A 27710-nucleotide genomic window follows, 5' to 3' on the forward strand; every position below is an offset into this window, starting at 1 on the left:
CTCAGTGATGAGAACTGCCAATGGGGCGAACAGATAAAACCCATGTAACACAACACTTCATTTGTGACTACGTCTAGTCTGCCAAAATGAAAAGGTAAATTGGGACCAACTACATTTCAGTCATTTTCCTGCCTATTTCTTTCAATGGATTCTTCTTTGGTCCTTCCAACCCTACTAGGACATTCTCTTTCCTACCTGATAATCACTCTAAAAAGCAATTCCAATGTTATCTGAACCTTGAACCAATTATGCGACTAGGTAGATAAAAATACCTTCAGAACACTGACTATATACCTCTATGATCCAAACTATTTCATTTGCCTATTGCACTTGACTTGAATTCCCCAAACTGGACATTCTTATGGACTAACAGGTAAGGGTATTTGTACCTGGGGAATTGGGAGTTGTAAAGATACATTTAGTATGTTGAGTCCATCAGAACCTACTCAGAGTAAACAAAGGACCTTTGCTCTATGATGTCCTCCTCCAAGTTGCTGATCAGCAAACATGATCTATGATCTGTAAATTCTGATGCAATGCAAACTGTGCTTTTAATGTCTAGCTTCCTTAATAAGTAGACAATCAATGGAAAAACTTTTAATTCTTGAAAATTTGATCTAAAATAAATACGTACATATATTTTTCAAATTAACAATAATGTGAACTTTGTGAACTTTTGCTCTATGGAGTTCTACTGTCTTCTTATTCTCATATTAAATTCATATATTATCCTCAAAGTACTGCCATCTTGATTTTGGTGAGGTTACTTTTTAAAAAAAATATCATTCAGTGTCAGCTCCAGTATCATGATATCCCTCCAAACTAAATGAAGGGAAAAAAGAGGTATTGATCTGCAAAAGTGACTGAAATACTAAATTCTTTTCAACAAGAGTACAACAATGGGTATGTGCACACATGTGTATGGATTGGGAGTAGAATAATAAAAGGAGTGATTCTTATGCTAAAAATTTAAAGACATTACTTCCTGTCACACTATAACACTGTTCATGATTATAGAAGCTTGAAATGGACTTCTGCTTACTTTTTCTGGCTGAGCTTATAATATTACAAAAAATTACAATATTGATTTCCCCTCTTTATAACTTCTAAATGCTGATGCCTTATTACTAACCTTCTTGGCATACCAGCCTGACATTTGGGATCATTTGCTCATTAACAACTCTGGCAAAGAGCAGCTGTTTTGGGGGCACTGCCAGCTGAATTTCTCAGCAATAAAGACAACCAAAAATACCTTCCCCAGCAAAGCAAGTGCCAAGAAAGGTGAAAAGAAAATTCAAAAGATGTAATAACCTAAAATTTTATCTTAACAGTTACTTATCAGAATTCATATTTTTCTCTACCTCACATCTGTTATAAATCTAATCTCTCACCTTAATCAAGAACATTTTCATATTCTCTTTATTAATCTATAATTATATCATAGACTATTCTCATAAATCCCCATCATTAGCCATCTACATATTATATTTAAATTATTACATTTTTAGGTATTTAAAATTTATTATGTACATGATTAAGAAGAAAAGATTACTTTGGTAAAAACCACCATAAAATCATGCTTATTAGAAATATAGCACGGATGTAAACAAATCAGCACAAACATCCATCTTAGCAAAAAGCTCAGATGTTAAAATAATATTCATACCCAGTCTTGGTCTCAAAATCATTGGTTATTACATTTTGGACCAACAAACTCATTTTACATTTGGAATGGAAAACTATGGAATCTAAGACATACTTTTTTTTTTTAAATAAAACATCCTATTATATATGAGTTTCACTTTTTCCCCTCCTGACAAAATTGTATAGCACTGCCCTTTTAAAGAAAGTTTTACTAAAGAGTTAGAGATATGCTGACTCTCAGTGTTCTTAGGGAAAAATACAAATGACTTTATAGCGGTGGCAAAAGGTTTCCAGCTATATCTGTGTTTAACATTTAGCATCACATGTTGAATTTCACACTCACCAGTGTGATTACAGAAAACTAGAGTCATACAGGGACTTCATTAGGGTGAGAGCTTGTTCTGCAATTTCAACTGTTTGGAATGTCAGAAGGTTCTCCATATTGTACAACTTAATTTGTATTCAATATAGCAATGAATTGCTAACTTCCTGCTAGTGAACAAAACAAAAAATCCAATTATATTAACAAATTTGTTTTCTATTTATAATTTAATTAATTTTCAGCAGCTTTATGGTGCTAGCTTATTCATAACATCTTTTAAAAATTAAGGACAATTCCATATTTCATCAAAGTAAGGCTTTTTTGGAAATCCTATTTAGTCTATTTATATTAAACAAGGACCATGCTGCCTTCTCTAGGGTGAAAAAATACAACAATCAAACTAGATACGTGAATTTGTAAGAATATGCAAATCAAGGGGTGAATCTGGGATTCTCAAGTTCCACCTAAGACTTCCTTACCATCTCTTGTGACTGGTGCCACGTGGGGAGGAGGGGAGGAAACAATGATAGTAGCTGTGGTGTAATTAGTATCTTCCTAACAAATGTGATCATCAGACAACTGTGCAGAACTTTGGCCCTTTTTGTGATACTGGTTTATATATATAAAAGAATACATTACTACCATAATAAAATAAAAATGTTACAAAAGATAACACATTAGAATACAGTTGTACTGGTGTATATGATCTTTCATAGACAATTGATCTGCTCTACCTGGATGTACTACAACTGGATTTACAGTGATAAATTACATCAACCCTTTCTTGTTAAATTCATGTATAGCTATGATCAAGGTTCCAGAGTAACTTTTCTCATACTGATTTTACGGTGAACAAGTACAGAACTAATCTACAAGACACTAGCACTGGATATAGAAACAAAGTTAGACAATCCAAAACCAAAATTAAAATCAGCATTTTAAGACCACCATGAAGTGTACATTAAATGTGTTTACTACTATTTAGGAAAACTGTCACATAATTTGAAAGGGAACATTACTCTATAGTAATTGACAATGCAGAGTATATACCATAAATACAAAACCAGAACCTGACCAAGGAAAATGTCATGATGACATTTTCTTTCTCCTTATTATAAATCTTCAGCACAGCACTAGAAAGCCTGCTTTCTCTTTGTGGAAAATCAATAAATACTTCAAAAGCAGAAGCAGGAACTCTTCTTTAACAAAACAATACACTTTAATTATAGAAGGCCTTGGTTCCCAAGGCCTTAGTTTTAGCCATACTAGGAATGGTTTCAGATCTTAGTTGTGTGGGCAGATCTGGTCTCCATGGTGATGAAAAAGTCAGCCTGGGAAGTGGAAAGAATTGTGGTACACTGCTCCCCATAGAAACAGTCAAGCTGAAATCAAATACAGCTTCTGTATTTAGCATCGACAAACCCTGAAGCTCCAGTGAACTGGTACTTTACCTCAGGAGTTGCCATGGCAATTTGCTAAGAAAGGTGGGTTACAGATACCTACATCTATTACTACTAAAACATCAAATTAAGAGCCAGAATATATGCGTTAAAAGCAATAATTTATTTACTAGTTCTGAATTTGGCTCTCTTAAATAGGATCTAGGGGTTTAATAGTGGCATTATTGTTTTTGCAAATTCATATAATCTAATTAGTATTTTTAAGAAATTCTAAGAAATAGCCCTGAACAACTTTTACTCTTCTTCAGTTTAGTGTAAACATTCTGAAAACAAATCAATTATTATACTAACATTTGTATTTTGCTTTCCACCTTATAAAGTGCTTTTTTACATGCAATGTCTCGAAAGAAGATGTGGAAAATATTAGAATTTCACTAGATTTCACTTTGTGATGAGTTTTCATTTCATAGTACATATTGCATAGTGCAAGAGAAATTAGAAGTTGGAAGCAGATGAAAGTGTGAATGGTGTGTTCTTTAATAGTTCCTTTCAGGGCACATGAATTAAATTTCAGATTTGTAACAGGTGACAGAAAGTAATGTTTCATCATGAGAGAAAACATAGTAATCCACAATACATCAATTTGGTACCTGTGAGTAGGAACTGGAAAGATCAGTGACACCTTCAAATTTTACTTTTAAATCTGTCGCTTCTCTACCCTCTACCTTCATCAAAAGATTTAAAAAAATGTAAATAAAAAGATCCTTTACTTGATATAAAAAAAAAAGGCAGAAGGATTCAGATTTTTCCAAAGATGGATAAACTGGAACTTGGAAGGAAAAACTGAAGTTAACTTTGGCCACCATGTGAAGTAACTTTTCAAATTGGTCTCAAGACTTAATTCTTCAGAAGCAGTTCTTTTTTAAACATCTCAGTATTAACCTGACACAAATTAGCTACAAAAAGAATCATGTCAAAGTTTAAAATACCAAGATAGAGTTTTGACTCAAGTGGTGGAATTGTTTCACTGTTTATACATATTGAGGTACATGATTTTGGACACTGATTAGTTAAAATTGGAAAGTACACTAATTACAATTTTTTGTAATAAAAGGTAAAGTGGTGTGTGGGGTTTTGCTTTACTTGATGGAGCATGTTATTGGTGATTTTGACTTACTGTAATAAAACCTAAACATTTTAGTTTCTTTTATACAGATGTGATATATGTATACACAGAAAAAGGAAACATTTTGCTAAACTTTAATCTAAATTAAAATGATAGATATGAGGAGCAATATGTGTTTGAGAGCATTCACTCTCTTTTCAGGATGTCTTAGTCTGAATCTCAGATCTGCTATTGACTAGCTGGGAGTCCTGGATCATGTTATTTAAACCCAGTTTCCTCATCTAGAAGGTAAGGGTAATACAAGTATTTACTTCTTAGATGTTGTGAAGATTAAGTGGGTTATATTATGCAAGGACACTAGAATAGTGCCTTAGAATAGCTAGCACTCATTAAAAAATGTTAGCTATTATTTGCGATAGATTAATGTGTTCAATAAACCTATAAAATTTTTTAGAAAATGTACCATATTATAGATGTGTTGGCTTTACCTTAGGGAGGCAACTCTATTTTAGTATTTTTTCCATGAGGAAAAATACCTTTTCTCTATACATTAGAAAAGAACGAAAGATTCAGATTTATGGGCATGCCTGGCTTTGCAGATTGCATTTCAAGGCCAGACTATGTAGCATACCTTTATAGAAAAGATAAATCACTAAAATGTCTTTCATTCAACAGACAGGTATAGTCCATAGGAAAGATGAAAAGAGTTTTCCTGAGATAACAGTGAAAGTAAAAGGACAAATGCATGTAGTTCAGTCATTCCATTCAGAATGTTCCTGATATCATACTCACAATTTTGGTCAAAGACTGACCAGTTAATGATGTTGTAAACCTGACTGAAATGAGTTGAGATTTATTTAGAAGGGATGTAAGCAAGTTAAAACATCTTCAATTTTCACTTCCTTATAATTCAAGTTATGTTCATTGAATATACTTCACTAAACAAATGAAATGTGTAATAATAATATTAATATAAATGGTATTTATTTCCCATATCAAAGAGTGTTTCCCTTTTGCCATCAGACAGCTTACTTTATACACTAATGTGGCAAAGTGTTCCAAAAATTTTTTTTCTTCAAGGTTTAAACAAAAGAGGGATATTAAAGAGTTATTTTGAAATAAGTGCCCACTGTGTTGGATTCTTGCTGTCAAACCAAAAAACACCACATATTTTAGCTTGTCATCATGGTGAACAATGTCACTTCTGACATATTACAGCTCTTCCTGATAACAGCTTCCTCTCCTGTCTCTCCCACTAGTCTAATCTTTGATCTAATTAAGAACACAGCCCCTCCTGAATTCACTTCCTTATCCAACCTGGACTGTTCTTACCAGACCCCTCAATTCCCGCACCCTCTTGGATATGTACTACTCATAAACTTTCCAATATTCTACTCCTGCTTGCCTGCTTTCCTACCTGGCCACTGAGCGTTGCTAGAGAAAATTGTATATCCATGCTGACTGGCACCATTCTAAATTTGTGTTTTCTGCCTTTTAGTAATTCAGGACTACTTGGCAGATCTCTTAATAGTGCTTACTTAGATCTATTTACAATTCCCAACTGGGGAATGTTCAAGTGTTCCAAGCTTCCATTCCATTAGATTCTTCAAACCCTATTCTCTACCTGTGGATCTTCCTTTGAGCAGAAAACTATTTGCCTCCACACTTGTAGAGGGATATAATAGCTCTCATCTGGACTCTTGAAGTAGTTTTTCTACCTGGTCTCCCTATCACGTGCATTCTCTTACACCAGTACATCTTCTATACTGCCATGAGAGTGACCTTTCTGAAACTTATGTTTGATTACATCACCTTCCTACGGAGATCTCCAAAGATTCTCCACCATGCCTTTTGGGATACAATCCAAATTTCTGGGCATGGAATACCAGGACCGTTATAATTTAGTTCTTCCATAATTTTTGTCTCATCTCTACTCATCTATACTATATGCCATATTTCTCTAAATCATTCTTTGTTTTTCTTCATTTCTGTCTTTGCTGATCCCATCAAGACATCGTAAGTGCTGCTGTGGAAGTTAACATGTGCCATCTTTTAAAAAGTTCAATATACTGTATTGTTACATGTGGATGTCCTTCTCTCCTATTAGATGGCAAACTTACTGATTCTTTGATTTAAAATTTTTTTCTCTTGCACTTAGCAGAGTAGGTACTCAGGAAATTGTGGTTGTTTCATAAATATTCTTACATTGAATTAAATCACTAAAATAGTTTTAATTTAATGTATAAGTATATGACATGCAAGCTGAATATTGAATAAAGTGTTCTATTAAACAACCAGGTAAAATGATTTAGCTCACTAGAGCTTCCATTTTTGTAAGATCTACCTCAAGTCTTTGATGTGAACTATGTGGAAGAGGGGGAAACCTTAGGAAAATAGGCCACTGAGGTCAAAGAATGCTATTTATGGCATTGCTATGTCAGAGAAGAATGATCTAGACCTTATATGAAGTGATAGCCTAACCACTGCTAAAGGGTGTTTTCTTTGAATGACCTAGATTGTCAAGTTATTCACATGTCATTCATATTCAGAGTAGATGAGGTGAGTTAAAATCTTACTAAGACTTAGGATGAGCTTTCAATTATAAATATAGCTTATAATTACATTCTCAAAAGGTCCTCTGTTGATAGAGGCTGATTAGTAGGAACTACTGCATAAAAATCTCATCACCTTGCTACCTTCGAGAGATGTTGGAAGGGGCTGCAACCAAATTATCAAAGTATCAGTTTACTGCTTTGTTCAAAACTTAGTCCTTTAAGAAGACTTTGTATCACTAGGTTTCAATACCACATGGATCAGGCAAAATAGATGCCATTATAACATAACTACTCATTACTATTTTAACACTTAAAAATGCCATGTTATCTATTCATCTCTATATTTCTGGTGAAATATTGAAAAATAAACAGATAAATAGCCAAAATTTACCCAAATATTTCAATGACTCACTCATTTGTTAATTTCTTTTTTAACTTTTAGAATATATCATGCTTTTATTTTAACAATCTTTTTAGAAAACCTAGTTGAGATTGTTTAAATTCATTTAGAATTAAGTGAATTCTAAATGAATAAAAAGCATTCTCCAACCCTTAAAAAGATCTGATTTCTTATAGTATCACTGGATCAATTAAATGGCTTTTCTAAAGATTCAGTCATCTCATTAGAAACAATGATAACATAGGAATCAGTATTCTACCTTTCTCAAATCTAATGGCTTATATCACTCATACTTTCATTTTATTGGGCAATAACCACTTCAGTTATGATCTATTGGAGGTAATATACAAGCATGTCAGATATCTGAAATCTAACACAAGTTCTGGTTTTAGTAATTGATCAATGAATAGAATAAAAGTTTGGTTGGGGAGATAAATTAATACATCATAATTCTACTTAACTTGGAAATGAATGGAATAAGCCATGATGGAAAACTTAAGGGCAGTCTATTCCTTTTCACATCAGAAAAGGATTCTAGATTGCTCCTATTCTTTAACCATAAGAATTATAACTTCATAGGCACAATTCTCATCACTTTAATGCCACTAAACTCAAATTCAAATACAATAAAATGTTCTTGAGTGTTTAGTCATTAGTCAGATATATGACCTGTTAAAAACACCCAGTTTATGACTGCTTTTATGATTCACCTTTGGGATGATAACCAAGCTCTGCTTAGCAGGCTTTTGATTGTCAAGTAAAACAAACTGCATTATGTCTTTTCCCCTTCTTTTTCTTTTTTAAAAAACTTAAGACACAGTGTGAAACAGAATAGTTCTGCATTCTGTGAAAATAGTTTAACTGGCTTAAAGCCCCTCGTTTGATGTCAATTATGTATCTCAATAAACTAAAAAGATAGTTCTGAATATCAGTAATGCATAGGACTTCCTTATATATTTCAGAAACTGAAGACTGACTTGAAGTTGCCAGCAGAAATATTACTGATGCTTGAACAGTGAGTCACTCATTAATTTGACTGTCTCATTATAGTTGTTGGGTATACATATTAAACTCTAAAAGCCCAAAAGTCATTTATCAACTCACTGCTCAAAGTAATAGATGGAATTGCTAAATTTTAGCTGGAATTATAGAATAATTATTCCACTCTCTTTTTTATTCTCCATATTGTAATTGACCAGAAACCAATTTTTGGACACCTGTGTCCTTCTTCTTCCAACAGTATACAGTATTTTGCAAGCTATAAATCCCCCAAATAGTTTCATTTAGCATCTATTTAATCTTGGCTCCATGACAATGAAGTATATACTATAAACCTTGTTTAATACACATGTGCTTAGTGAACTACAGCAAAGTAATTTTCAAAGGGCTAAATCTGGTTCGTTTGTTTTTTAATTTTTAGCATCAGCTATGTTAATTATTCAGATGAGAGAGGTATATCACTGGCTACGTGTGAAAAATCTCAAGGAACATGGACAAGGTAGCTCAATACCATTTTTCATTAAACCACATATTATGAAATCTTACCATGTATTCTCTAAAAATCATAATAAAAGAGATCACCTTCAAGAAATATCTTTGTCTGTTATACATATGCAGCACATGTCTAGCCCTGGATACATTATAACAACATAATTTAATAAAAGAAGAACGAAAAGGTCACCCCATAAATTGTTTAGAGCAGAAACTGGTAGTAAAGTTTTTTAACTACCAAGACATTACTATTTTATATAAACAGGCTTAACATGAAGCGGTCTTAATGCAACTTGTTTCTATAATTTGAAGCTACAATTGATAGGGGACGTGAGCTGAGTTACAGTATAGAAATACTAGTTCTTAGGAACCACTGAATGCAACTGACCAAGGAATATGGCTGATCAGGTATAGGACTCCAGTCCAAAAAAAGAAGTTATTAGAAATCTTTGGTATTCTTATTTCCTTACTCTTATTAGATTCTACAAGCAGCCAATGTCTGTATGGTTTTAATACTCTACCTTGGCACATTCTGGTATTGACTGAGAGATACAAGAACAAAGGGTTAAAAATCTTGCAAACTGTCCTAATGAAGTAACCTAATTTTTATAGCTCCAGTTTTCCAATTATTTGAATTAAAAAAAAAAAACCTGATGGATCAGTTTCTATGAAATCTTCTGAAAATAAAAAGATATAAAACCATATAACCTGAGCTCCAATATTTTTTGCTTGTCACCAATATACTAACTATAGGATTTAACTCATTAAAAATGAGATTAATACTTGTAAGTAATCGTTGAGTACATTAAAAACCTGATAATTCCATGTCTCAAAAATATAAAGAAATGAGTAAAATCTATTTGGACTCTTAACACTGAACAACAGGGAACTGGCATCTAGACCTGAAGGGAACTAGAAGAAGTTTTTGTTTTTGTTTTTTTCTAGTGGTGAGGAGAGAAAACATATAGTTGGATATGGTCCTTACATGGTAAGAAATATGGTTTTGAAACTTTAGAAAGACAAATATAAATTTGGACTCATCAGTAGTTTTAGAAAATTAAATTCTAGTCATACAAACACAAACTATCCCAATGAAAGAGGGTAAGGAAATGCAAATGAAGTGAAGATAGTTACAGGGAGATTCCTTAGAAAAAGCTTTAGTTTAAGGAGGATTTCTATGAAAGATGGAAGAAGAGGCTACTAGAAATGAACAAGTGGAAAATAATATCAATTGCTTGAAAGAAGAGTGCCAGGAAACCAAGTGTTCAGCTGAGGCTTGTAAAAATGCTGAAGAAAGAGCTTTAAAAATTTTTTTTAAAGGAAAAATAATGACAAAAAGTAGAAGCATATGGCTTCAATGATATTTCTCCTGCAAGAAGTCTTCACACTAGGAAATTAAAAGACATGCTTCTTGAGATAAGGGACTAATAAGATCCACTTTGTGGTCTCTTTGAACTAGCAGAATAATTTTAGGACTGAATGAACCTTTTGGAAATTATCTTAGGACCACTATCAGAATGCCCTGAGACTTCCGTTTAAGGAGAGAGTTCTCTTATCCAAACAAAAGCCAGCATGGGTTGTACGGAGAACACAATGATAAATCTGATATAGATACACAGTAAAGTGTTAGAACAGACTATTATTGGGAGGAGTTTCATTTTTAAATTTTAATCAAAGGACCAATATGTATTCAATAAAAATGAAGCATTTTAAACTGTTTTTTTCCCCCATGGACAGTATCTCTAGGTTGGGAGACAAGAGGAAAGCCAAGGGCACTGTGCCATACATATGATGAAATTTTGCATGCTGTCCTTGTGAATAAAATGCTATAATATGGACTGCATAAAGATTATGAATGACTGAATGAGTTTAATGTATGAAATTTCAGATTAAATGCTTCGCAGCTCTGTCCCTGCTCCTTTTTTCTTTAAAATGTTTTCTTTAAAAATGTTCTTCAATGAAGCAGTTAAAAACATAGAAAGGATACTTAGAACCTTGGTGAGTTATTCAACAATAGGAGGGAATATTAATATCACAGATTCAGAGGTGGCAGCTTCTGCTCTGAGTTCAAACTTTCTTAATAGGACTGAACAATGCTGGATAAAAAGCTGAGAACTTAAAACTTAAACAGAAATAAATATAAATAGTTGCATTTAGGTTAAGAAATAAATAAGTGTGAGATATTTGATAACATAAAAGCATCATATGAGTCAACAGTGAGTAGGTTAAAACTAATGTAATCATGTCCACAAAAATATGGTATCCAATCACTGTAACAGTTCCAGTTCACTTGGCATGGGGACACGATAAAGAAACAAAGCGTACAGGTGTGGGTAACCAGGATAGTAAGTTGTCTGTTAGTCATGTCATAGGCTACAAAGTTAAGCTGATTACATGCATTCAGCTCAGAGATGAGAACGCAAACTATGTTTGATAACACAATTCCACTGTATAGCTTTGAACATGTACATTGTGCAGAGCACATAACAGAACAAAGGTGAGGCCCTTATGCTGAAGAGAAACATAAAACCTTAGAGTGAGAAGAAGCCATCAGGTTCAACAGTCCTGCTAGCTCAGGGAGCCCTGTCTGGTAGCTGGTTTTCAGTTCCTTCTTAAACACTGAGTAACGGGAAGCCCTCTAAACTGACAAAGAACAGTTATTTCACTCATGGGTAAATGCAATCACTGGAATGCTTCCCCCGAATCAATCTAAAAATCAGCCTCCCTGTACCTATTATGTCCTCTGGAATTTCAACGACTATCTCATACCTCTTCTGCATGTCAGTCTCTCAAATACTTGCTCTGTATTTTTCTAATTTGCAATGTCAAGATCCGTAATGAGTAGGAAATTTATAAGAAATCAGCTTTTGTATCAATATAAGGAAGAACTCTTAAACTAGAGCTGTCCAACATGGAATGCCCTGTCTTTGGGGGCAGTAAGCTATAAGTTTCTAAAATATTCAAGCAGAGTCTCAACAAAAATTCTTCAAGTGAATAAAAGGACAAATACTTAAAACTCTAAGTTCTGTGGTGAGATGGCTAATTATTATGCATATTTACATACAGCATGGCACATGTTATATTCCTCCTCCAATAAAAAACAATTTCTCTATTATTAAATGAATTCTTTACCTTAATGTATATCATTTAAAATGGGTTCTATAGTATTTACCAGAAAGATATCACTCAGTTACACAAACAAACAAAAAAAAGGTGTTATACATTTAAAGAAGATTTCAAAATTAAGTTCACTTAATTTTTCAGCAAAGATGTTCAACATTGGTACAGAATTATTTTTGGAATGGTAAACATCTTTCTTACCTCCAGTGTTGAGGCACAATCCTTCTAATTAGGTTAATAAAAGATCATCATGAGCCTTAGAACCACAAGGCTAAATCAAGAGATGGCTGCCCAGCAACTACATAGGGTATAAGAAGACAATAGAGTGCAAAGTGAGGGGCGGGGCTTGCTGCCAGGGTTGGCAATGGGTGGTACTGAAGCCCAGATTCCAAGTTGTCCCTCCTCCCTGTTCTTTTTAGAAAAGGAAAGAAAACCCCCGTGTGTTGGCATTGTTAAAGAACAAGGAGAAAACAGCAGAGATGCTAGGGGAAAAAAGGTAAAGTTTAAGTTCAGTGATATTGAAGTTATGGGCTATTTTTCTCTCACTAAGAATCCTAAAGTGAATGACTGCTTTAAAATATCTATTTCACAAGGTTACAGAATAGACTCTCAGTTAGGTCAACAACAACAATATTTAAGGAAAAAATTAAGCTAAAGGAACCAATAAAGTCATGGATAAGAAAATTTCAAGGTCTTAAATGAATGGATCTTAAGTATTAAGTCAATAAATTCTATAGATGATTTACTGAGAGAAATAGCACAATAAATATATCAGATTCAAAATCATGGAAGATATGGTATTACACATGTGGAAGGAAGTAAAAAACTGTTTAAAATGTTAAAGTTCAAATTTCCCTAAGTAGACATTAAAAACAGTATAATTTTCCATATTTGGTACTCTGCTAACATTAATAGGTTTTTCTGACAATCAAATACTGTATTAGTTGTACTATAAAATTAGGAAGCATCTTCTCAGTCACCAAAGAAATATTCATTTGTGGTCAGCATAGTATTATTTCAGTGTGATACTATATGTCAGTATAATATTACGGCCTGTATATTATATTGACCATAGATTAATACTTCTTTGATGAATGAGAAAATACTTCCTAATTTCAGAGAAATCAATGGAGATTTTTATTTATTATTTATTTATTTACTTACTTATCTATTTATTTTTACTTATTTTTCACTCACTAGATTACCAATTTATATAAAAAGTTATTAAAGGATATGAACCAATTGCCAGATACATAGGGTGAGGTCCCAAACAAAGGAGGTTTTGTCCTCGTGGAGCTTAAAGTCCAGCAGAGTGGCCACGGAACCAATGTGGAAACTCCAAAAAAGGGTCCAATGGAGAGTTTAGACATCTGATTTGAGTTAATCAGTATATCCGAGTAACCAGAACATATTTTCCCCAACTATATTGTTTAAGGAATGAGTGAAATCAGAAATAGCTCTAAAAGTAATCTCATCTGATTTTAAACAGTTTTATAAATTTTGCACAAGTGATAAACACCTTAAAATGAACACAGAGTATCTTGTGCTACCTCTCAAAGAATCATTTTAATAATATTATCAATTGGTTACTAGGGGAAATTATTGGTATAAGCAAAGAGGATGCATGTTTTGAATTATTTGCTCTGTATCATGTTATCAGAAAGATCTTTCTTATTTTTCAAAGATAATTTACAAATTCTTGTTGTAAAGTAGATTTATGGAAGAGCCAGATATACTCTTAACATATTACCTGGCATGTAGTAAACAAACAATAAGTGTCTGTTGAATGAATGAATACATGCTTAGAACTAATTAGACTATATACTGATATAGCAAATTCAAAGTACAATATGGAGGCTCAGTTTACATCTTAGTAGGCTAAATAAATTTAGAAATTGAAATATTAGGGAATGACTAAGAATGTTAAAGAATTTATAAGTGTGAAAATGAATCCATGAGTTTAATAACTGTCACTTTTATTTTCAACTATTCTACAATTTCTGTGAAATAACCTAGAAAGTTGATTTTATTGGCATACTCCATGTTTGTAATAGAAACAAACATATATGAAATTTTCTTATTACATACCTGAGACAAGAATCTTTTAGAAGTTTTCAAGGATGAGGTTTAAATATTAAAATAATTTTAATGACCAACTCTCACTTATATATTTAAAATATATAGTAATAGGTACTTTTTTCTTATTGGATGACATATTAATGTATTTTTGCATTAAAGGAAAAATTTCAGAGTGTAATAGATTGAGCTATTAAGACCAAATATTAGGGCTCAGGTGCCTATGGCTAAACATAAGAAAGTCTATGAGACCAGAAGAATGGAACTAGTGAGAACAACGGAAAAAGGAAGTAATGGAGATGGTTTAGTAGACAGTTTAAAGCCAAAGCCACAGGTAAAAAACTCTGACCACCAGACACCCATCTCTGAGTTCTACATCCTGGCTTCTGAAGGCTAGACTTGCTATGTTTTTTAGCCACTTGGCTCTGGCTTAGCTGTTTTCATCACAGAGCTTTGGGGTAAGCTGACATTATTGGAAGATTCCCATAAAGAAGGGCGGGCAAAAGTGATCCAGAACTAAAGGCATTAGGCAGGTAGGCAAGGAGCTTCTGACACATGAGTATGAGTGTGTGTGTGGGGAGTGTAGGTGTTCATTTATAGCCGTTGTCATTTCTTTCCTCTCACATTTCTCCCTCTACCATTTTTGAAATGGTCAACAGGTAACTGCTGCTGTTTTCTAGGGTGGTATATGCTGGGACTGGGGCTGGGTTCTGAGGTTAGTGATCTCACGAGACTGCTGCTTATACTATGAACTAAGGTTACAATATGAAAATTTCTGAGGCAATTCTCTTACTGAAAGCCAACTAAATCATACTTCACCTCTCTACTTGCATTGAGTATCAGGAAAAAGATACATGAAAAAAACAAATTAATACAAGAATTTTTAAAGCCTTAACTTTTAACAAAAGTTACCTCTGAAGACTAAGAAGGAGAGAAGGTTGCTTTTTACTTTCATCATCATTTTATGTATGTATGTATGTATGTATGTATGTATGTATGTATGTATTTGGCAAGTTTGGCAATAAGCAAGTTACTACTTTTCAGTTAAGTAATAAAAACATGTATGGAAATTTAAAAACTTCTAAAGTGTATTTTATGGTGCAATGCTATTACGTCTTAATCTACTATCTTCCAGTAGTTGGTAACCATAGGAGGAAGATTTCATATGTAGAGGGAGAAAAAGGAGACTCCTTTATGACAGGGTCTCATAAAATAAGCTAGAAGTAACTCCACTGAGAAACTGGCCACCACTGATCTGAAGAAACTGTTCTGCTTTTTTTGATGTGTGAAAATAGTAACAAGTAGCAGTGTGGTTGAAACTACTTATCTTTCTTGGTAAAACAAATTGTAAATCATATCTTACCTATACTGGTGAGGGGCTGTCATCCTTCTATGTGAGCTTTAATTCTTATCTGTCCACATCTTCTGCTGGTATGACGCTGCAACATCTAGAATTCATTCTTCCACCATTTGAATCTGGCTTTATTACTTACTATAACACATCTGAGACTATTTTCCTGGCTGATGCAGGCTATTGGTTATTCACTAAACTACAAGTTGCAATTTCAACATGTTTTACAAATGAATTAGGATGAAGCTAGGTGGTGGGTGACTTCTGAGGGGGCTGATCTTCCTTCTATAGGCAGCAGATTTTGGTAGGAAAATCATCTGTCTAGGGGTGCTGGAAGAACTGCTTATCTCACATGTCATATTCTTGCAGCCTTCATCTTTGAAATGGGAGGAAAATAGGAAGAGAATGGATTCAGCATAGAGAAAGTGACTATAAATCAGTCATAAAATAAACAGCAGTAAATCTAGGTATTAGTATCCTAGCTTTGTGGTGCCCAGCATGAAGAAGGTATGCTGAATAAATGCAGTCCTGTCCTTCCCTTTATAAAATACCCAAAATGAAGAATATTGCAATGTTTTGATTCCTGTCTCATGTCACATAATAAATAAAACAATAACCTTAGTTTTAACTACTATATAATAAAATGGAAAAGAATTGGTGATAAAAGGGTTTAGATTATTCATTCATTCACTCATTCATTCATCCAATAGTGCCTGGCCTATTATGGGCCATATACTCTTTTAGGCACTGGGTGTACAAGACAGGAATAAAATCCCTGCTCTTAAGAAACTTATACTCTGGTGGGTAGAGATGGAAAATAAATCAGTGAACAATATTTGATATTGTACTCATAGTGATAAAGCTGTGAAGAATATAAAACAGAGTAACATACCCAAGGATGAGTGGTGATGGTATGCTGGGGAAGGGCATCTGGGTCAGATTGGGTTTTCAGGGTAGGACTCTCTGAGGGGAAAATATGTGAACCCAAATGGAAAGATCTATAAACACATGTTTCAGTAAACATATATAAGGTTATTGCTATTTGGAATACAAAGTTTCTTTTGAGTTCCCAAATGTCCAAAGTCAAAAAGGAAAGGAATAGTGAGTGATAAGAATGTGAAATGAAGGACATTTCTATTTTAGCTCCCAGAGTACAGCTAATATATTGTGTTGAGATATACAAAATTGCTGATATTTCATTATTTTGACCTACAAAAACAGCAATTCATATGGTTCAACTCAATAGCTGGAACTGTGCAAAGTTAGGTCATGTAGTCAGATAAATGTTATTTAGTGAGGTTTGCCAAGACTAATTCACTATTTAAGTATTGTAATTGCCCTCTTTGTCTAAATCCAAATCTGCAATGAAATCTACATAAATTATATACTTATAAAACTTTTATTGGATAACCTTACAGTGTGTCACAAATGGAAACTAAGTACTTTCTGGCATTACCTCATTTGATCCTCATACAACCTCCAAAGGTAGGTACTGTTACCACATCAGTTAACAATGGAGACACTGAGGTCTAGAGGTGATAAATAACTTCATCAGTCACACCACTTGGAAAGCGGTAGTCTGACAAAGCAAGGATGTGAATCGAGGAATGTCTCCGGAGACTGTATTCTAATCTCTGACCACTTAGTGCTTATAGGAAAACATGATTATTCATTTCAAAAATCAATAATTATACCTAATTTGCTATATTTTCAGGGCTATATAGTATTTATTCCCTTTCTGATATCTAACATTTCATTAGGGCCAAGATTTTTAATGATGTGATGTGATCTGGGGTGTGTGTTTGCATATATACATTGAAAGAGTGAAACACTGATTGAACAAATATATTGAGGATATACACAATAGTAGAGAGGCTCACGTAGATAGTAATGTTAAGCAGTTTGGCACATTTCTTTTCTTTATGATCTTACAAACAAATCAAGGTTAGTCTAAACTACTCATAGTCATTCCATTTGCCCTGCCATTTAGGCATGGCCTGTGATGCAACATTGGCCAATGAAATCTGGGGCTAAGTCTACTGGAACAATCCAGGGAGTTTTCTTTGATTTTACAAAAAGGACTAAGAATATGACCTAGTCTTCGGCTCTTTGGATGCTATCTTATAAGAAGTGATGCTTGGAGCTGCTGGCATTACAGAAAAACTAACTAAATCCTGATACTGCAGAGCCATGAAATTTATACCAGAACAACCCAACCTCTGAAGTTCCTGTAAGTTAAGATAATTAACTTTTCCTCATTATTTAGGCCAAAAACCGAGGGAGGTGTGATTAAAAATTCAACCTATAACCAGTATCAGAATTATAGCTACATTCTACTTTCTATCCAATCTTTAGTGTTTTATGTCTCCCTAATAGTCTTTCTTCAAAATCAGACAATAAGGCAGTAAGAGAATATTTGTTTACTACTTTCCAGATATACTTGTTACATAACCAGCCAAGAATGTTGTCCTTAAACTTCACAAAAGTGACATATTTAAGGTTCTCTGCTATTCCTTCTCTGACTTCAGTGCATGTCTTTTTATTCACATTGCTTATATATCTTTTCCATCTATTCTCCTTAGACCTGAACTATAATTTAAGATATTATTGATGATTATGCTCTTCTAAATTATTTGTGTTTGAGCATAAGTTATCTTGACAATAAATAAAACAGTACAAAGTGCTGTCACATTTTTCTTTGTTTTCAACTTGCTCCTTTTTTTCCTTTAACACATTTTGTATTCTGGGAATATCTTCCCCTTGCCCACACACTTCCTACCTGAATGTTCTTAAAAATAAAATTCATGGCTTTTAGAAACTCTTCAGGAAATTACTCTAGGACCCTTAAAATGATTGAAGAGGATTAATCTATCTTCTGCACGATATTGGTAGTCATTATCTTGCCTCTCTGCCTAGATAATTTAAGATACTAGGCCACTGAGCTGCATATTTTGTGCAGCTCTTAAGTTACCAACGGTGTGCAAAAGATGGTAGATTTTAAAAAATAACTTCAAAACACATTTCTTGGCAGATCGCATTTTGAAATTATCAATAAGTATCTTGGCCAGATAACCTGATGCATATTGTAGCTATTAGGTGACATTTTAGCCACCCCATCTGCAGCCTCCTAAAAAAACCCCTAGGTTTTGCTTTAGATTTGTAAGACCAAGCAAATAAAGGTGTAAATTAAGTAAGAATACTGATAGGCTATCTCTAAGACAATGAAAAAGAGCACATTGTAACTTCATTGAGTACGTGGAGGCAACAAGAATGTCTGCCAAAAGGGAAATCAGCAGGATTAAGGGATAAAGCTTTCAAAAACCTCATCTAAATTGCCTAGCATGGCAAAGGAAAGAGCTATTAGAAGCAGAACTTCAAGCTGCATTAACCAAAACCATATTTTAGTCTTACGGCTGATGATTTCTAAATAAAGAATAAATACAATATCTTTATATTTTGTCCCACACTTTTCATGATCTACACTCCTTGAAAGTTGCATAGGCTGACATAATTTATAATTTAATTTCACTGAGGTATTATTATAAGGCTCATACCTCAGTAAGCTTCGAAACTGCTAATTGGGATAATAGGAAATTACTTGTCTTCTCCCAAATGCCAGTGAAGTAGGTCAGGATAATTAACATGCAAGCTGACTTTTCAGTCAAAGGAAAACAAGACAGGTCTCATCTGTGTACTTTCAGTATCATCCATTTTAGACCCAAATGAGTTCAGCCTGAGAAAAATCACAGTATGACTCAGTTAAATAACAGAATTTCAAAATAAGACAAAAGGTAGTTCAGCCATGAGAACATAGATTGAAGTATGCTCAAAAGAAGACCAAATTTACACCTCATATGCAGGGCCAAATTGCACATGTACAAAGAAAGTGAAAAAACATCTATGTCACAGATTTAGGTACATCTTGCTCCCTAGAGTGCTCTATAAACTCATAAGCACTATATACAATATAGATATCATGAAAGGGGTTTGGTTGATGACATAATTCTTCACCCTTAAAGCAGGAGATAGGCTATATTTTCATATTTTCTCCCACTGTTCCATCTGTTCACATGCCTGATACTTCCTATTTTTAATTTCTTGGCAAACTGAGAATAATGTTTGAAGCTACAGACGTGAAACTTATTTCCTCTACAGGTCTGTACCTGATTAGCAAAAATTCATTTTAGTAGGTCACACTGCATGCTGGCCTTGAGCAGGACACACAGTAACACACTGCTGCCAGACTTTGATTCTAACAAGTACGGCAGCCTGCTGACCCGAGCAGCAGCATGGGGAGCGCTCCGTGTCGAGGGCACTCTGTAAGCCTGGGGCTGATGGGATAGCCACAGCTTCCTACCCGTGTGTAACTTTTGCTCTGTTGACATAACACCAAGAAGCTTGATTTGAATAAGCAGCCTGGAATACTTATCCCTAATGGCCAACAGGGCAGTCATGAACAAGACACGCCTTCATTAGACCTTCAAGATTCTTTTGAAAACACTGATTTTAGAGCTGATGTTTCCAAAATGAAGTGTTCATCAAATTGCACATTCCTAAATATTAGAAACAGTAATGCAGAAAACCCATCATTAGGAAGGCAAACATACATTCCATTAAGTAAGAAGCATCTTCTAGGCAAGCATGAAACGCACTGCTCTGTTGAGAATGGTTTAAAGGACACTAATACATCAAGTGGCAAGATTTATGGAAAAATACCCAGAAAGAAATGGGGTCCTGAAAGACAGTGCATGGCCACCATTAGTGAAACAGATCCGACTGAAACAGTGTGAACTGCCCCACAATATTGAACCATAAAGACAAAATGTGCAATACCAAGTTCACCGACATACTTCCTAGGGCTGTTCTGCCTTATCGCAATTATTCCACAAAGAGTCTGCTGAACAAGATGGAAAGTACTGAATAACTGTCCACTTGACTCACTTGGGAACCTGAAGGAAAAAGCCACCGATTTAGGAGTGTACCTGTATGGCTAAAAATACACCCAATCAACAAAACAGAAAAAACAGACACTCAAGGAAACAATAATTGAAAGCCATCTAACTAGAGATGCTCTGTGGGTTACTGGAGCCTGAAGGAAGGGCGAGTCCAGGTCCGAGGACACATGTTCTTCTTTCTAGTCCTCCCTACACAATGACCAGGAGGAACTGCTAAGTATCCAGCTTAAGTGAAAAAGACAACTTCAATGACTTCTGCCCATGGCAATGACGGAATGTGTTCTGAACAGGATTCTCTATTTCAGAGGGTTGTGCCTAATTTCAGCACAATTTATTTTAAAATAGCAGAGATGTTTGTAGAATAGAGAATAAACCTCACAAACTTAGAGCAGCTGTGCAGCACTTGAATGACAATCAAAAGGAGGTTTCTTTAGGGTTAGTTAGGTTTTAGAAAATAATTTATTAATCATCTTAAGATTAAAAATGTATTATTGTGCTTTCCAGAACTCCTACAGAGGTCTAACACAGCTCCTAGATCTTTCCTCCACAAGACACTTCAATAATCTCTAATAAATATGAATGTTGCAAGGGCTTGGCAGGTAATCACCTTTCCTGAACCAACAGTATACCTTTTATAATGCCGCTCATGGAGATCATGGCTAAAATATACTTTACATGGAAACTGCTTTAATATATGAATTTTATTATAAGCAACTCATATTTTGATAGTAGAAGAGGCTCACTGTATTTTCTTGTTAATAATCTCTGAAGTAACCTACATTTTAAATCAGCCAAGCTAGACATTGCTATGAGGTCCCTGATCTGCTGGTAACCTATAAGCTTTGAGTTGTTTTTTCAGTTGTGAAGAAGAACTTACACTAATATATCCTTTAATCAAAGTCTCATATACTCTGTGAAATGGGCTGAAGGATACAGTCTGTATTCTTTAAAAAGAGAAGTCTAATGCCCTAGTGGGACCAAACAGTAACTGTGGTTTCATCAGCACCGGCTTGGGTCACCTGCACTAACTGACCCAGACTTCATTTTGAATAAAGAGATGCAAATGATTTTATATGATTTCTTCTATATGATTTTTGGGGTATTTTACATTCAAGTCTTTTGGCCAGAGCTAGATTTTTTCTGAATAAAATAACTGAGTTATAACCTTTCCCTTAAATGAGCCTGGGTTTCTGGACTGGTGTATCACATTAGTTATAAACAGAAGTTTGATATGGCACACTGGATAAATAACTTGATAACTAGTAAACATATTCTTAATGCCAACAAGACAGAGGGTTACTTAATTGACTTGCTTCTCTCAAGAGCTGATTCACATAAACTGACTTTTGCAATCAACATACATAGCAAGAAAGTAAATGGACGCTTTTGGCAAACTGGTTTCTAGAAACAGATTCTGCTATTTGGAGTTGATAGAAACGCTGTGTAAAATTTGTTTCGGGAAAAATTCTTCGGGATTTTTCCTTTCAATCTTCTAATAGGGAAAAGGGAATTGTATGTGTGTGTGTATGTGTATTCACCTACTTATTCAATCAAGGTTCTGCTTACACCTTGCTTAAAGCATTTATAGTTTCTTAACCCAAACTCAGGGGGCAACAACTGTGGACGAAAGGGATGATGCATGCACTTGAGAAGAAAGTGGATAAGAGGAGGAAAAAACCAAATGAATACCATTAACTTTGCAAGGCAAATGGGTAATTAAAGAAAAAAATTATCTGCTCTAGTTGTGGGTGCCCTGGGATAAAGGCGTCATTATTCATCTTTCTTTCTCCCCAAGTTATTCAAGTTCTGAAAGTAGGACACCAAGGGATACCTAACTTCCTATGTAACAAGACCATTATTTTAAGAAAAAGGGGAAACAAAATTCTACTTAGTTAAAATAAGAAGTTTGAAAAGGTTAGGACTCCGTGTATACAGGCTAAGAATCTCCATCAACATACTTACTTTTGTCTCCTATGTTTTCCCCTGCTGCCTCCCCTTCCTCCTCCTCCTCCTCCTCCTCTTCCTCCACCTCTGTGGGCTGCACGTCATCCTGCGGGTCACAGGCACTAACCGGCGCATTCAGACAGCAATGGTTGAACCCGCTATCTCGAGGCAGAGTAAAACTTCGAGGCTTGCCCCCGTTTCCATTTAACACTTGCATCCTCTCGCTCTCGGCTAAGGGGTACGGCCCATAGTGATCCTGTAGGTGGCACTTCTGAGTTGGAAGGGTGGACTGCCGCCTGTGCTCTGGGGAGATGGCCACGGAGTCAGAGAAGACAGAATCCTCCAGGGGCAGAGTCTGAAGATAGTGTAATCCTGAGCTTGTCAGGGGCGTCTCGATTAAATCCTGCCAGGAGCGGCGCTGACTGGCCGTCTTGCGAATGGGGGACACCACACTGCTCCCAGTCACTTCCTGGCGAAACTCCTCATGGGAGGACTGCGACTGAGAGGTCTCTGTCGAGGAGAGCCGGCTGTGTTTTGCTTCCACATAAGGACTGGCACAACTCATCTGTGAAAAGGAGCTTCTGATCAGTCTCCACAGAAATAACAGACCACTCTTATCACCAAGGAATGTACTCAATTTTCACCAGGTAACATTTACTACTCGAGTTAATGACTAGTCAAGTTTTCAGACATATCAAAGTTAGGCCCCAGCTGACATTTTAAGAGACTCAGATGTGGATGACTGAAATGCAGCTATACTGGGTTCTCATGAAAAATCTGACATACTAATGTTAACTTTTACAACAATCAAAGTGTAAGAAAATGTGAATGTCTATGTAAGAAATATTCAGCAACTAGAAAAAAACCCCAAAGTTTTAAAATCTCTATGCATTTGAAATTCTGAAGAATTGTTGCCAAACACATATTTCCAGATTTTATGGACTTTGGGGATGAGAGCAAGGCTTTTGGATGTGAAAACAAGGTGCCTATAATGGGACAGAAAGCTTCCTCTTCTTCTCAGGTGAATGATTGCTCCTATGGTGTCAAGGAAAAGCTTTCTTATAGTCTTGTCAATTCTGTGGCACTTTCTAGAGAGTTAAAAATGTAGGATATGATTACACCCTGATGAGGATTAGTATTTGCCTTGGGCACAGGCACTTCATGTCACATAAACACAAAAGGAAAATGGAATATTTTTATCCTTGGAATTTATAGTTTGGGAATATATGTTACAGCACAGAGCACAACCAAGGAAAAGGACTGGTATCAAGTGGATGCTGTAAAAGACTTGCAGGCACCCCTACCGGGACAAGCCTTACTCGAGCTCTGTAGGCTCACAGACCAGCCCAAGCCTCCTCTTGGCAGGTGCCAGATTTGTTAAATGTGATCATCGCAAATTGGGCTGAGGTTGTGGCCAGGAACAAACAGCCTGACTAAGGTGAAAGTGCATTTGCCCCTATGGGTAAAGGAAAATTTAAGTGGCATGTTCTGTGGGCAGTTTTTCTTCCCATATGCTAATAAAAATGCAAAGAGTTTCCTTCTTGAAATTTACAAGTTGCTATGATTAAAGAGCAGTTCAGTCAAGCTGCAGTTTCTCTTCCTTCTACTTTTATAAATATTTTGAAAGAATTATTCGGACTCTGATGTTTTAGGGAAAGCGGGAAAATATGACATAAACTATATCTTGTTACTGACTTCATTATTTCATTTCTATAGTTCATCCTTGCATTCTGCTTTACTTGGTACACTGTAGCATTTATTAAGGAAATGTACATATAAGTAGGAACAATTCTGTATTTTTTTCTACTTCTCTCCCGTTTTCCTTAGGTAAGAGATATATCATCAAACATTTTAATTAAAAATGTGACTTCCCTTTTAGTCATTAGCCAAAAGTATTCATTCATTTACTTCATTTATTTATTTCAGAAATACTGAGCACTTAATAAATGAGTGCCAGTGCTGTGCTAGGCCATGGGGATGTGCAGATGAACAGAACAGGGTCCCTGTTCTCAAAAAGTTCACAGGACAGTCCAATGAGCTGTTCGCAGTCTCAAATATTGTGATTTAATATGCCTGAGCATCTGCATTTCTAAAACACTCCAGAGGTGATTCTCATGCACAGTCAAGGTTAAGAAGTGGCCTAGAATTGTATCGACATCTTACAGAGCACTTTTCTTGTTAAAAATCCCCTGGAGTAATATGGAGGTAGAATTAGGTTGGCTGTTACTGTCACCTAAATCCAGCTTCCATTTCTTATGTGGAAGACTCAGTCCCAAGATAGGCCGAATTGACTCTTAAGGCACTGCGACCATGCAATGGATTGCTTAAACTGGGACAGTATTGAGACACTTTTGGTAATTCTCATGGGAAATAGGCATAAAGTGGGATAGTACCAAGCAAACCAGAACAGTTGTTTACTCTACTAAGAGATCAAAGTACAGTCTATACACAGAGTAATTTATGTAGGTTTAAGAAGTCTTAAGAGCACCACATAAACACATACACATTAAACCAGACCTCGTGACTGTCTAAAAAGCTACATGCCAAAACATGTTCAATACAGATTTAACATTAATTTTTATGAGTTGCTACTAAAAGACGTAGGAGTGAAGTTTTTTAGTGTAGAATAGATAAGGTCAATTTATACATCTTTTCCTAAGAAAAAATTTTTTGTTGTTGATATTTCCATGAAGGCTACCCTGACACAAATGGTATGTTTTCTTATTAAAACTGGTAAGATATTTATTATGTGTAGAATCTGTGGTGACTGTTTCTCCTGATTAAATATTCTTTGTATACTTAAAATTTTCCCTCTTATTGCTTTTAGACTCCCTATTTTCTTTCCCTCTGAAAAACCCAAAGTCTGCCATGCAATTCACTAAGTATTTTTTTTTTTAACATACAAAGGGATGTTTCAGATCAAAGAATCTGATGCTATACTGAGTACATTCCTGTTGGCAACTTACGGAGGGAGGCCGTGGGTATGTATCGTAGGGGGGTGGAGGGCTGTCCTGTTTGGGTGTTGATGGAGTATCTGCTTCTTCCTTGTCACTCTCACTCCAGTAATCTGAAAATTCACACACATAGATACATCAACATTCTATTAAAAGTTTCTAGCCATTTTTTTCAGGAACACACACTACCAGCTAACAAAAGGAAGTTTAAATTCCATGCTCCCCAGCACTCCCTACCCCAGGCCCACCAACTTTTATTTTCAGCTGGGTTTTGAGGAGGAAGGAGGAGTACAATCACCTAACTCCAACCTCCTTTTAAAGCAAGCAATTACACATAGCCGCAGTTTTAAAGAGTTAAGACGCTGCATGAGCCAAATCAGGTTTAGGGTAATCTTAGATTCCAGATCAAACTACTTGAAGCTTCAATTAATGAATGATGTCACATGATATCTCTTAAAGGTATATCATTTTATCCTAAAGATGAACATTCAAAGAAGAACTATATACATTGCTGTGGATCTCTACAGATACAAACAGCTCCAAAAATAATGTTCCCAGTTCTCTTCTCTGGCTTCAGTTCACTGGTTACCTAACAATCACTGTTTCCAGAGTCATGCTGACATGATTCTCTATAACACCATACTCCCACCTCTACTTGGAAACACATGGCAAACCCTGATTCTTGCCAAATGCAAAAGGGCAAATCTGCTGATGTGGGCTGTAAGTTCCAAACTTCTAGAACTACTTAAAAGGGTAGAAAATGTAAGCCGCTAGACAAAGTGACTTGGCAGACCTCAGGCAAGAGGGAAGGGGAAAAACTCTGAGAGATATATTAGTTGAGTAAGTAAAATACAGCACAAAGGTCAATAATCAGAATCTGTTCTACTAATATCTCAACTGCCCTGTAACTGCTGGGTTAATTCTTTATGTGATTTACAGGGAAAAACCAAGAAGTGATACCCATCTGAATTTCAGATGATAAAAGAAGAGAAAAGATATCAAAACAGAAGGTTCCTTACTCTTATGAAAATCTAAATCATCAAAGAACCATCAAAAGGCTTAACTGATACTCAGATTTCGGTAAAAAATTATGGCACATATTTTTATAGGAACCCCTCTCCTCCCAGGAATTCCCATATTGTAATATTTTTATATATTTTCCTTGTAGTGCTGATTAATATTACTAAGTACAGCTAACATTTATTGAGTATTTACCATGTGTCAAATAGAGAGCAGAAGAGCTGGGATTTGAACTAAGAAATTGCCTTGCTCTAAAACTCGAAGGGTTAAGTCACCGGGACTCTTTTGTATGACTTGGTGGGAGAGTTTAATGTGACATATATTTACGATCCTTCGAGCACCCCCTCCTCCTGCTGCCCTATAACTCTGGCTATTGTGAACAGAAATTTTTTAGTAATGGAGATTATTATATTTGGGCCTCAAAATACAAGGTCTCTGAAAATTCTACTCTAATTATTCCCCTTGACTAAAAGATAAGCAAAGACTAGTTAACTTAAATTTGATATGTGGTTTTCACACTGGGTCACACCGGTGACGGGCAGTATACTAAATCTCCCCTCAAATATGAATTGACGCAGTTGCCCAGAAATAGATCCAGTAAACACTGGTGGGAAGAACATGAGCTATATACTCCGGCAAATGTAGGTTCAATGCTCAGCTGTACCAATTACCATTTCTGTGCTCTTGCGATGGTTACTTAAGCTCTCTGAGTCTGTTTTGTCATCTGTAAGTAAGAGGGGGCTAATAATAACTGCCTTTCAGAGTGTGTGAGGGGTACTAAATGAGGTAATATATTCTCAAGCACCTTGCACCTTGAAGGCACTCAGTAAATATTAGGATCCCTGATATTCTTGGGTGGATTTGTAGGTAGCATGCCAGGACAGTCTGACCCAGATCACAGGAGATAAATGCCTGGTGTTCATCTTCTTGGACATTAGCTTTTCCTTATAGCAAGTTCCAGCGACAAAAAGTACATTCTGGAGCTCTGGGGCCTGGGTTGGGTAGTTTCGTGGGAGCATGAAATACTACTGGGAAATTATTTCTGGAGGTGAAGGGACTAAGCCCCCCTCAACCTGCTCCCGAGCAGTGGGCTTATCAATATCACTCTGTTCTTACCCTTCTCACTATTTCCAGAAACTATGGCACCTGTGCTGAATTTCTCCTTCACCTTTGCACTGAGACCTTGGGTTTCAAGGAGTCAGCACCTCAAGTGGTCCTGTCAGCACACTGAGAAGGAGATGATACATATTTTATCAAGATGTCTTTACAGCTATCACTACAAGTGACAGATTTGGGAGATTCTCTCTCTACTTTTTCTATCTCCCTCCTATCCCTGGCTAAATTAGGAAGAA

The 27710-nt window shown here is 35.5% G+C and overlaps 1 protein-coding gene across 1 annotated transcript in view; it reads right to left on the reverse strand.

The window, feature by feature from the left end:
- Positions 1 to 27710, reverse strand: part of CNKSR2 (connector enhancer of kinase suppressor of Ras 2) — a 97070-nt gene that overhangs the window by 18294 nt on the left and 51066 nt on the right. The window contains exons 8-9 of the mRNA XM_032474604.1: positions 25351 to 25451; positions 22403 to 22949 (exon numbers count right to left, since the gene is read on the reverse strand). Of these exons, the coding sequence (XP_032330495.1) occupies positions 22403 to 22949; positions 25351 to 25451 (648 nt within the window). The remainder of the gene's footprint in view (positions 1 to 22402; positions 22950 to 25350; positions 25452 to 27710) is intronic.

Source organism: Camelus ferus, chromosome X (assembly GCF_009834535.1).
Source record: "Camelus ferus isolate YT-003-E chromosome X, BCGSAC_Cfer_1.0, whole genome shotgun sequence".
Taxonomy (NCBI): Eukaryota; Metazoa; Chordata; class Mammalia; order Artiodactyla; family Camelidae; genus Camelus; species Camelus ferus.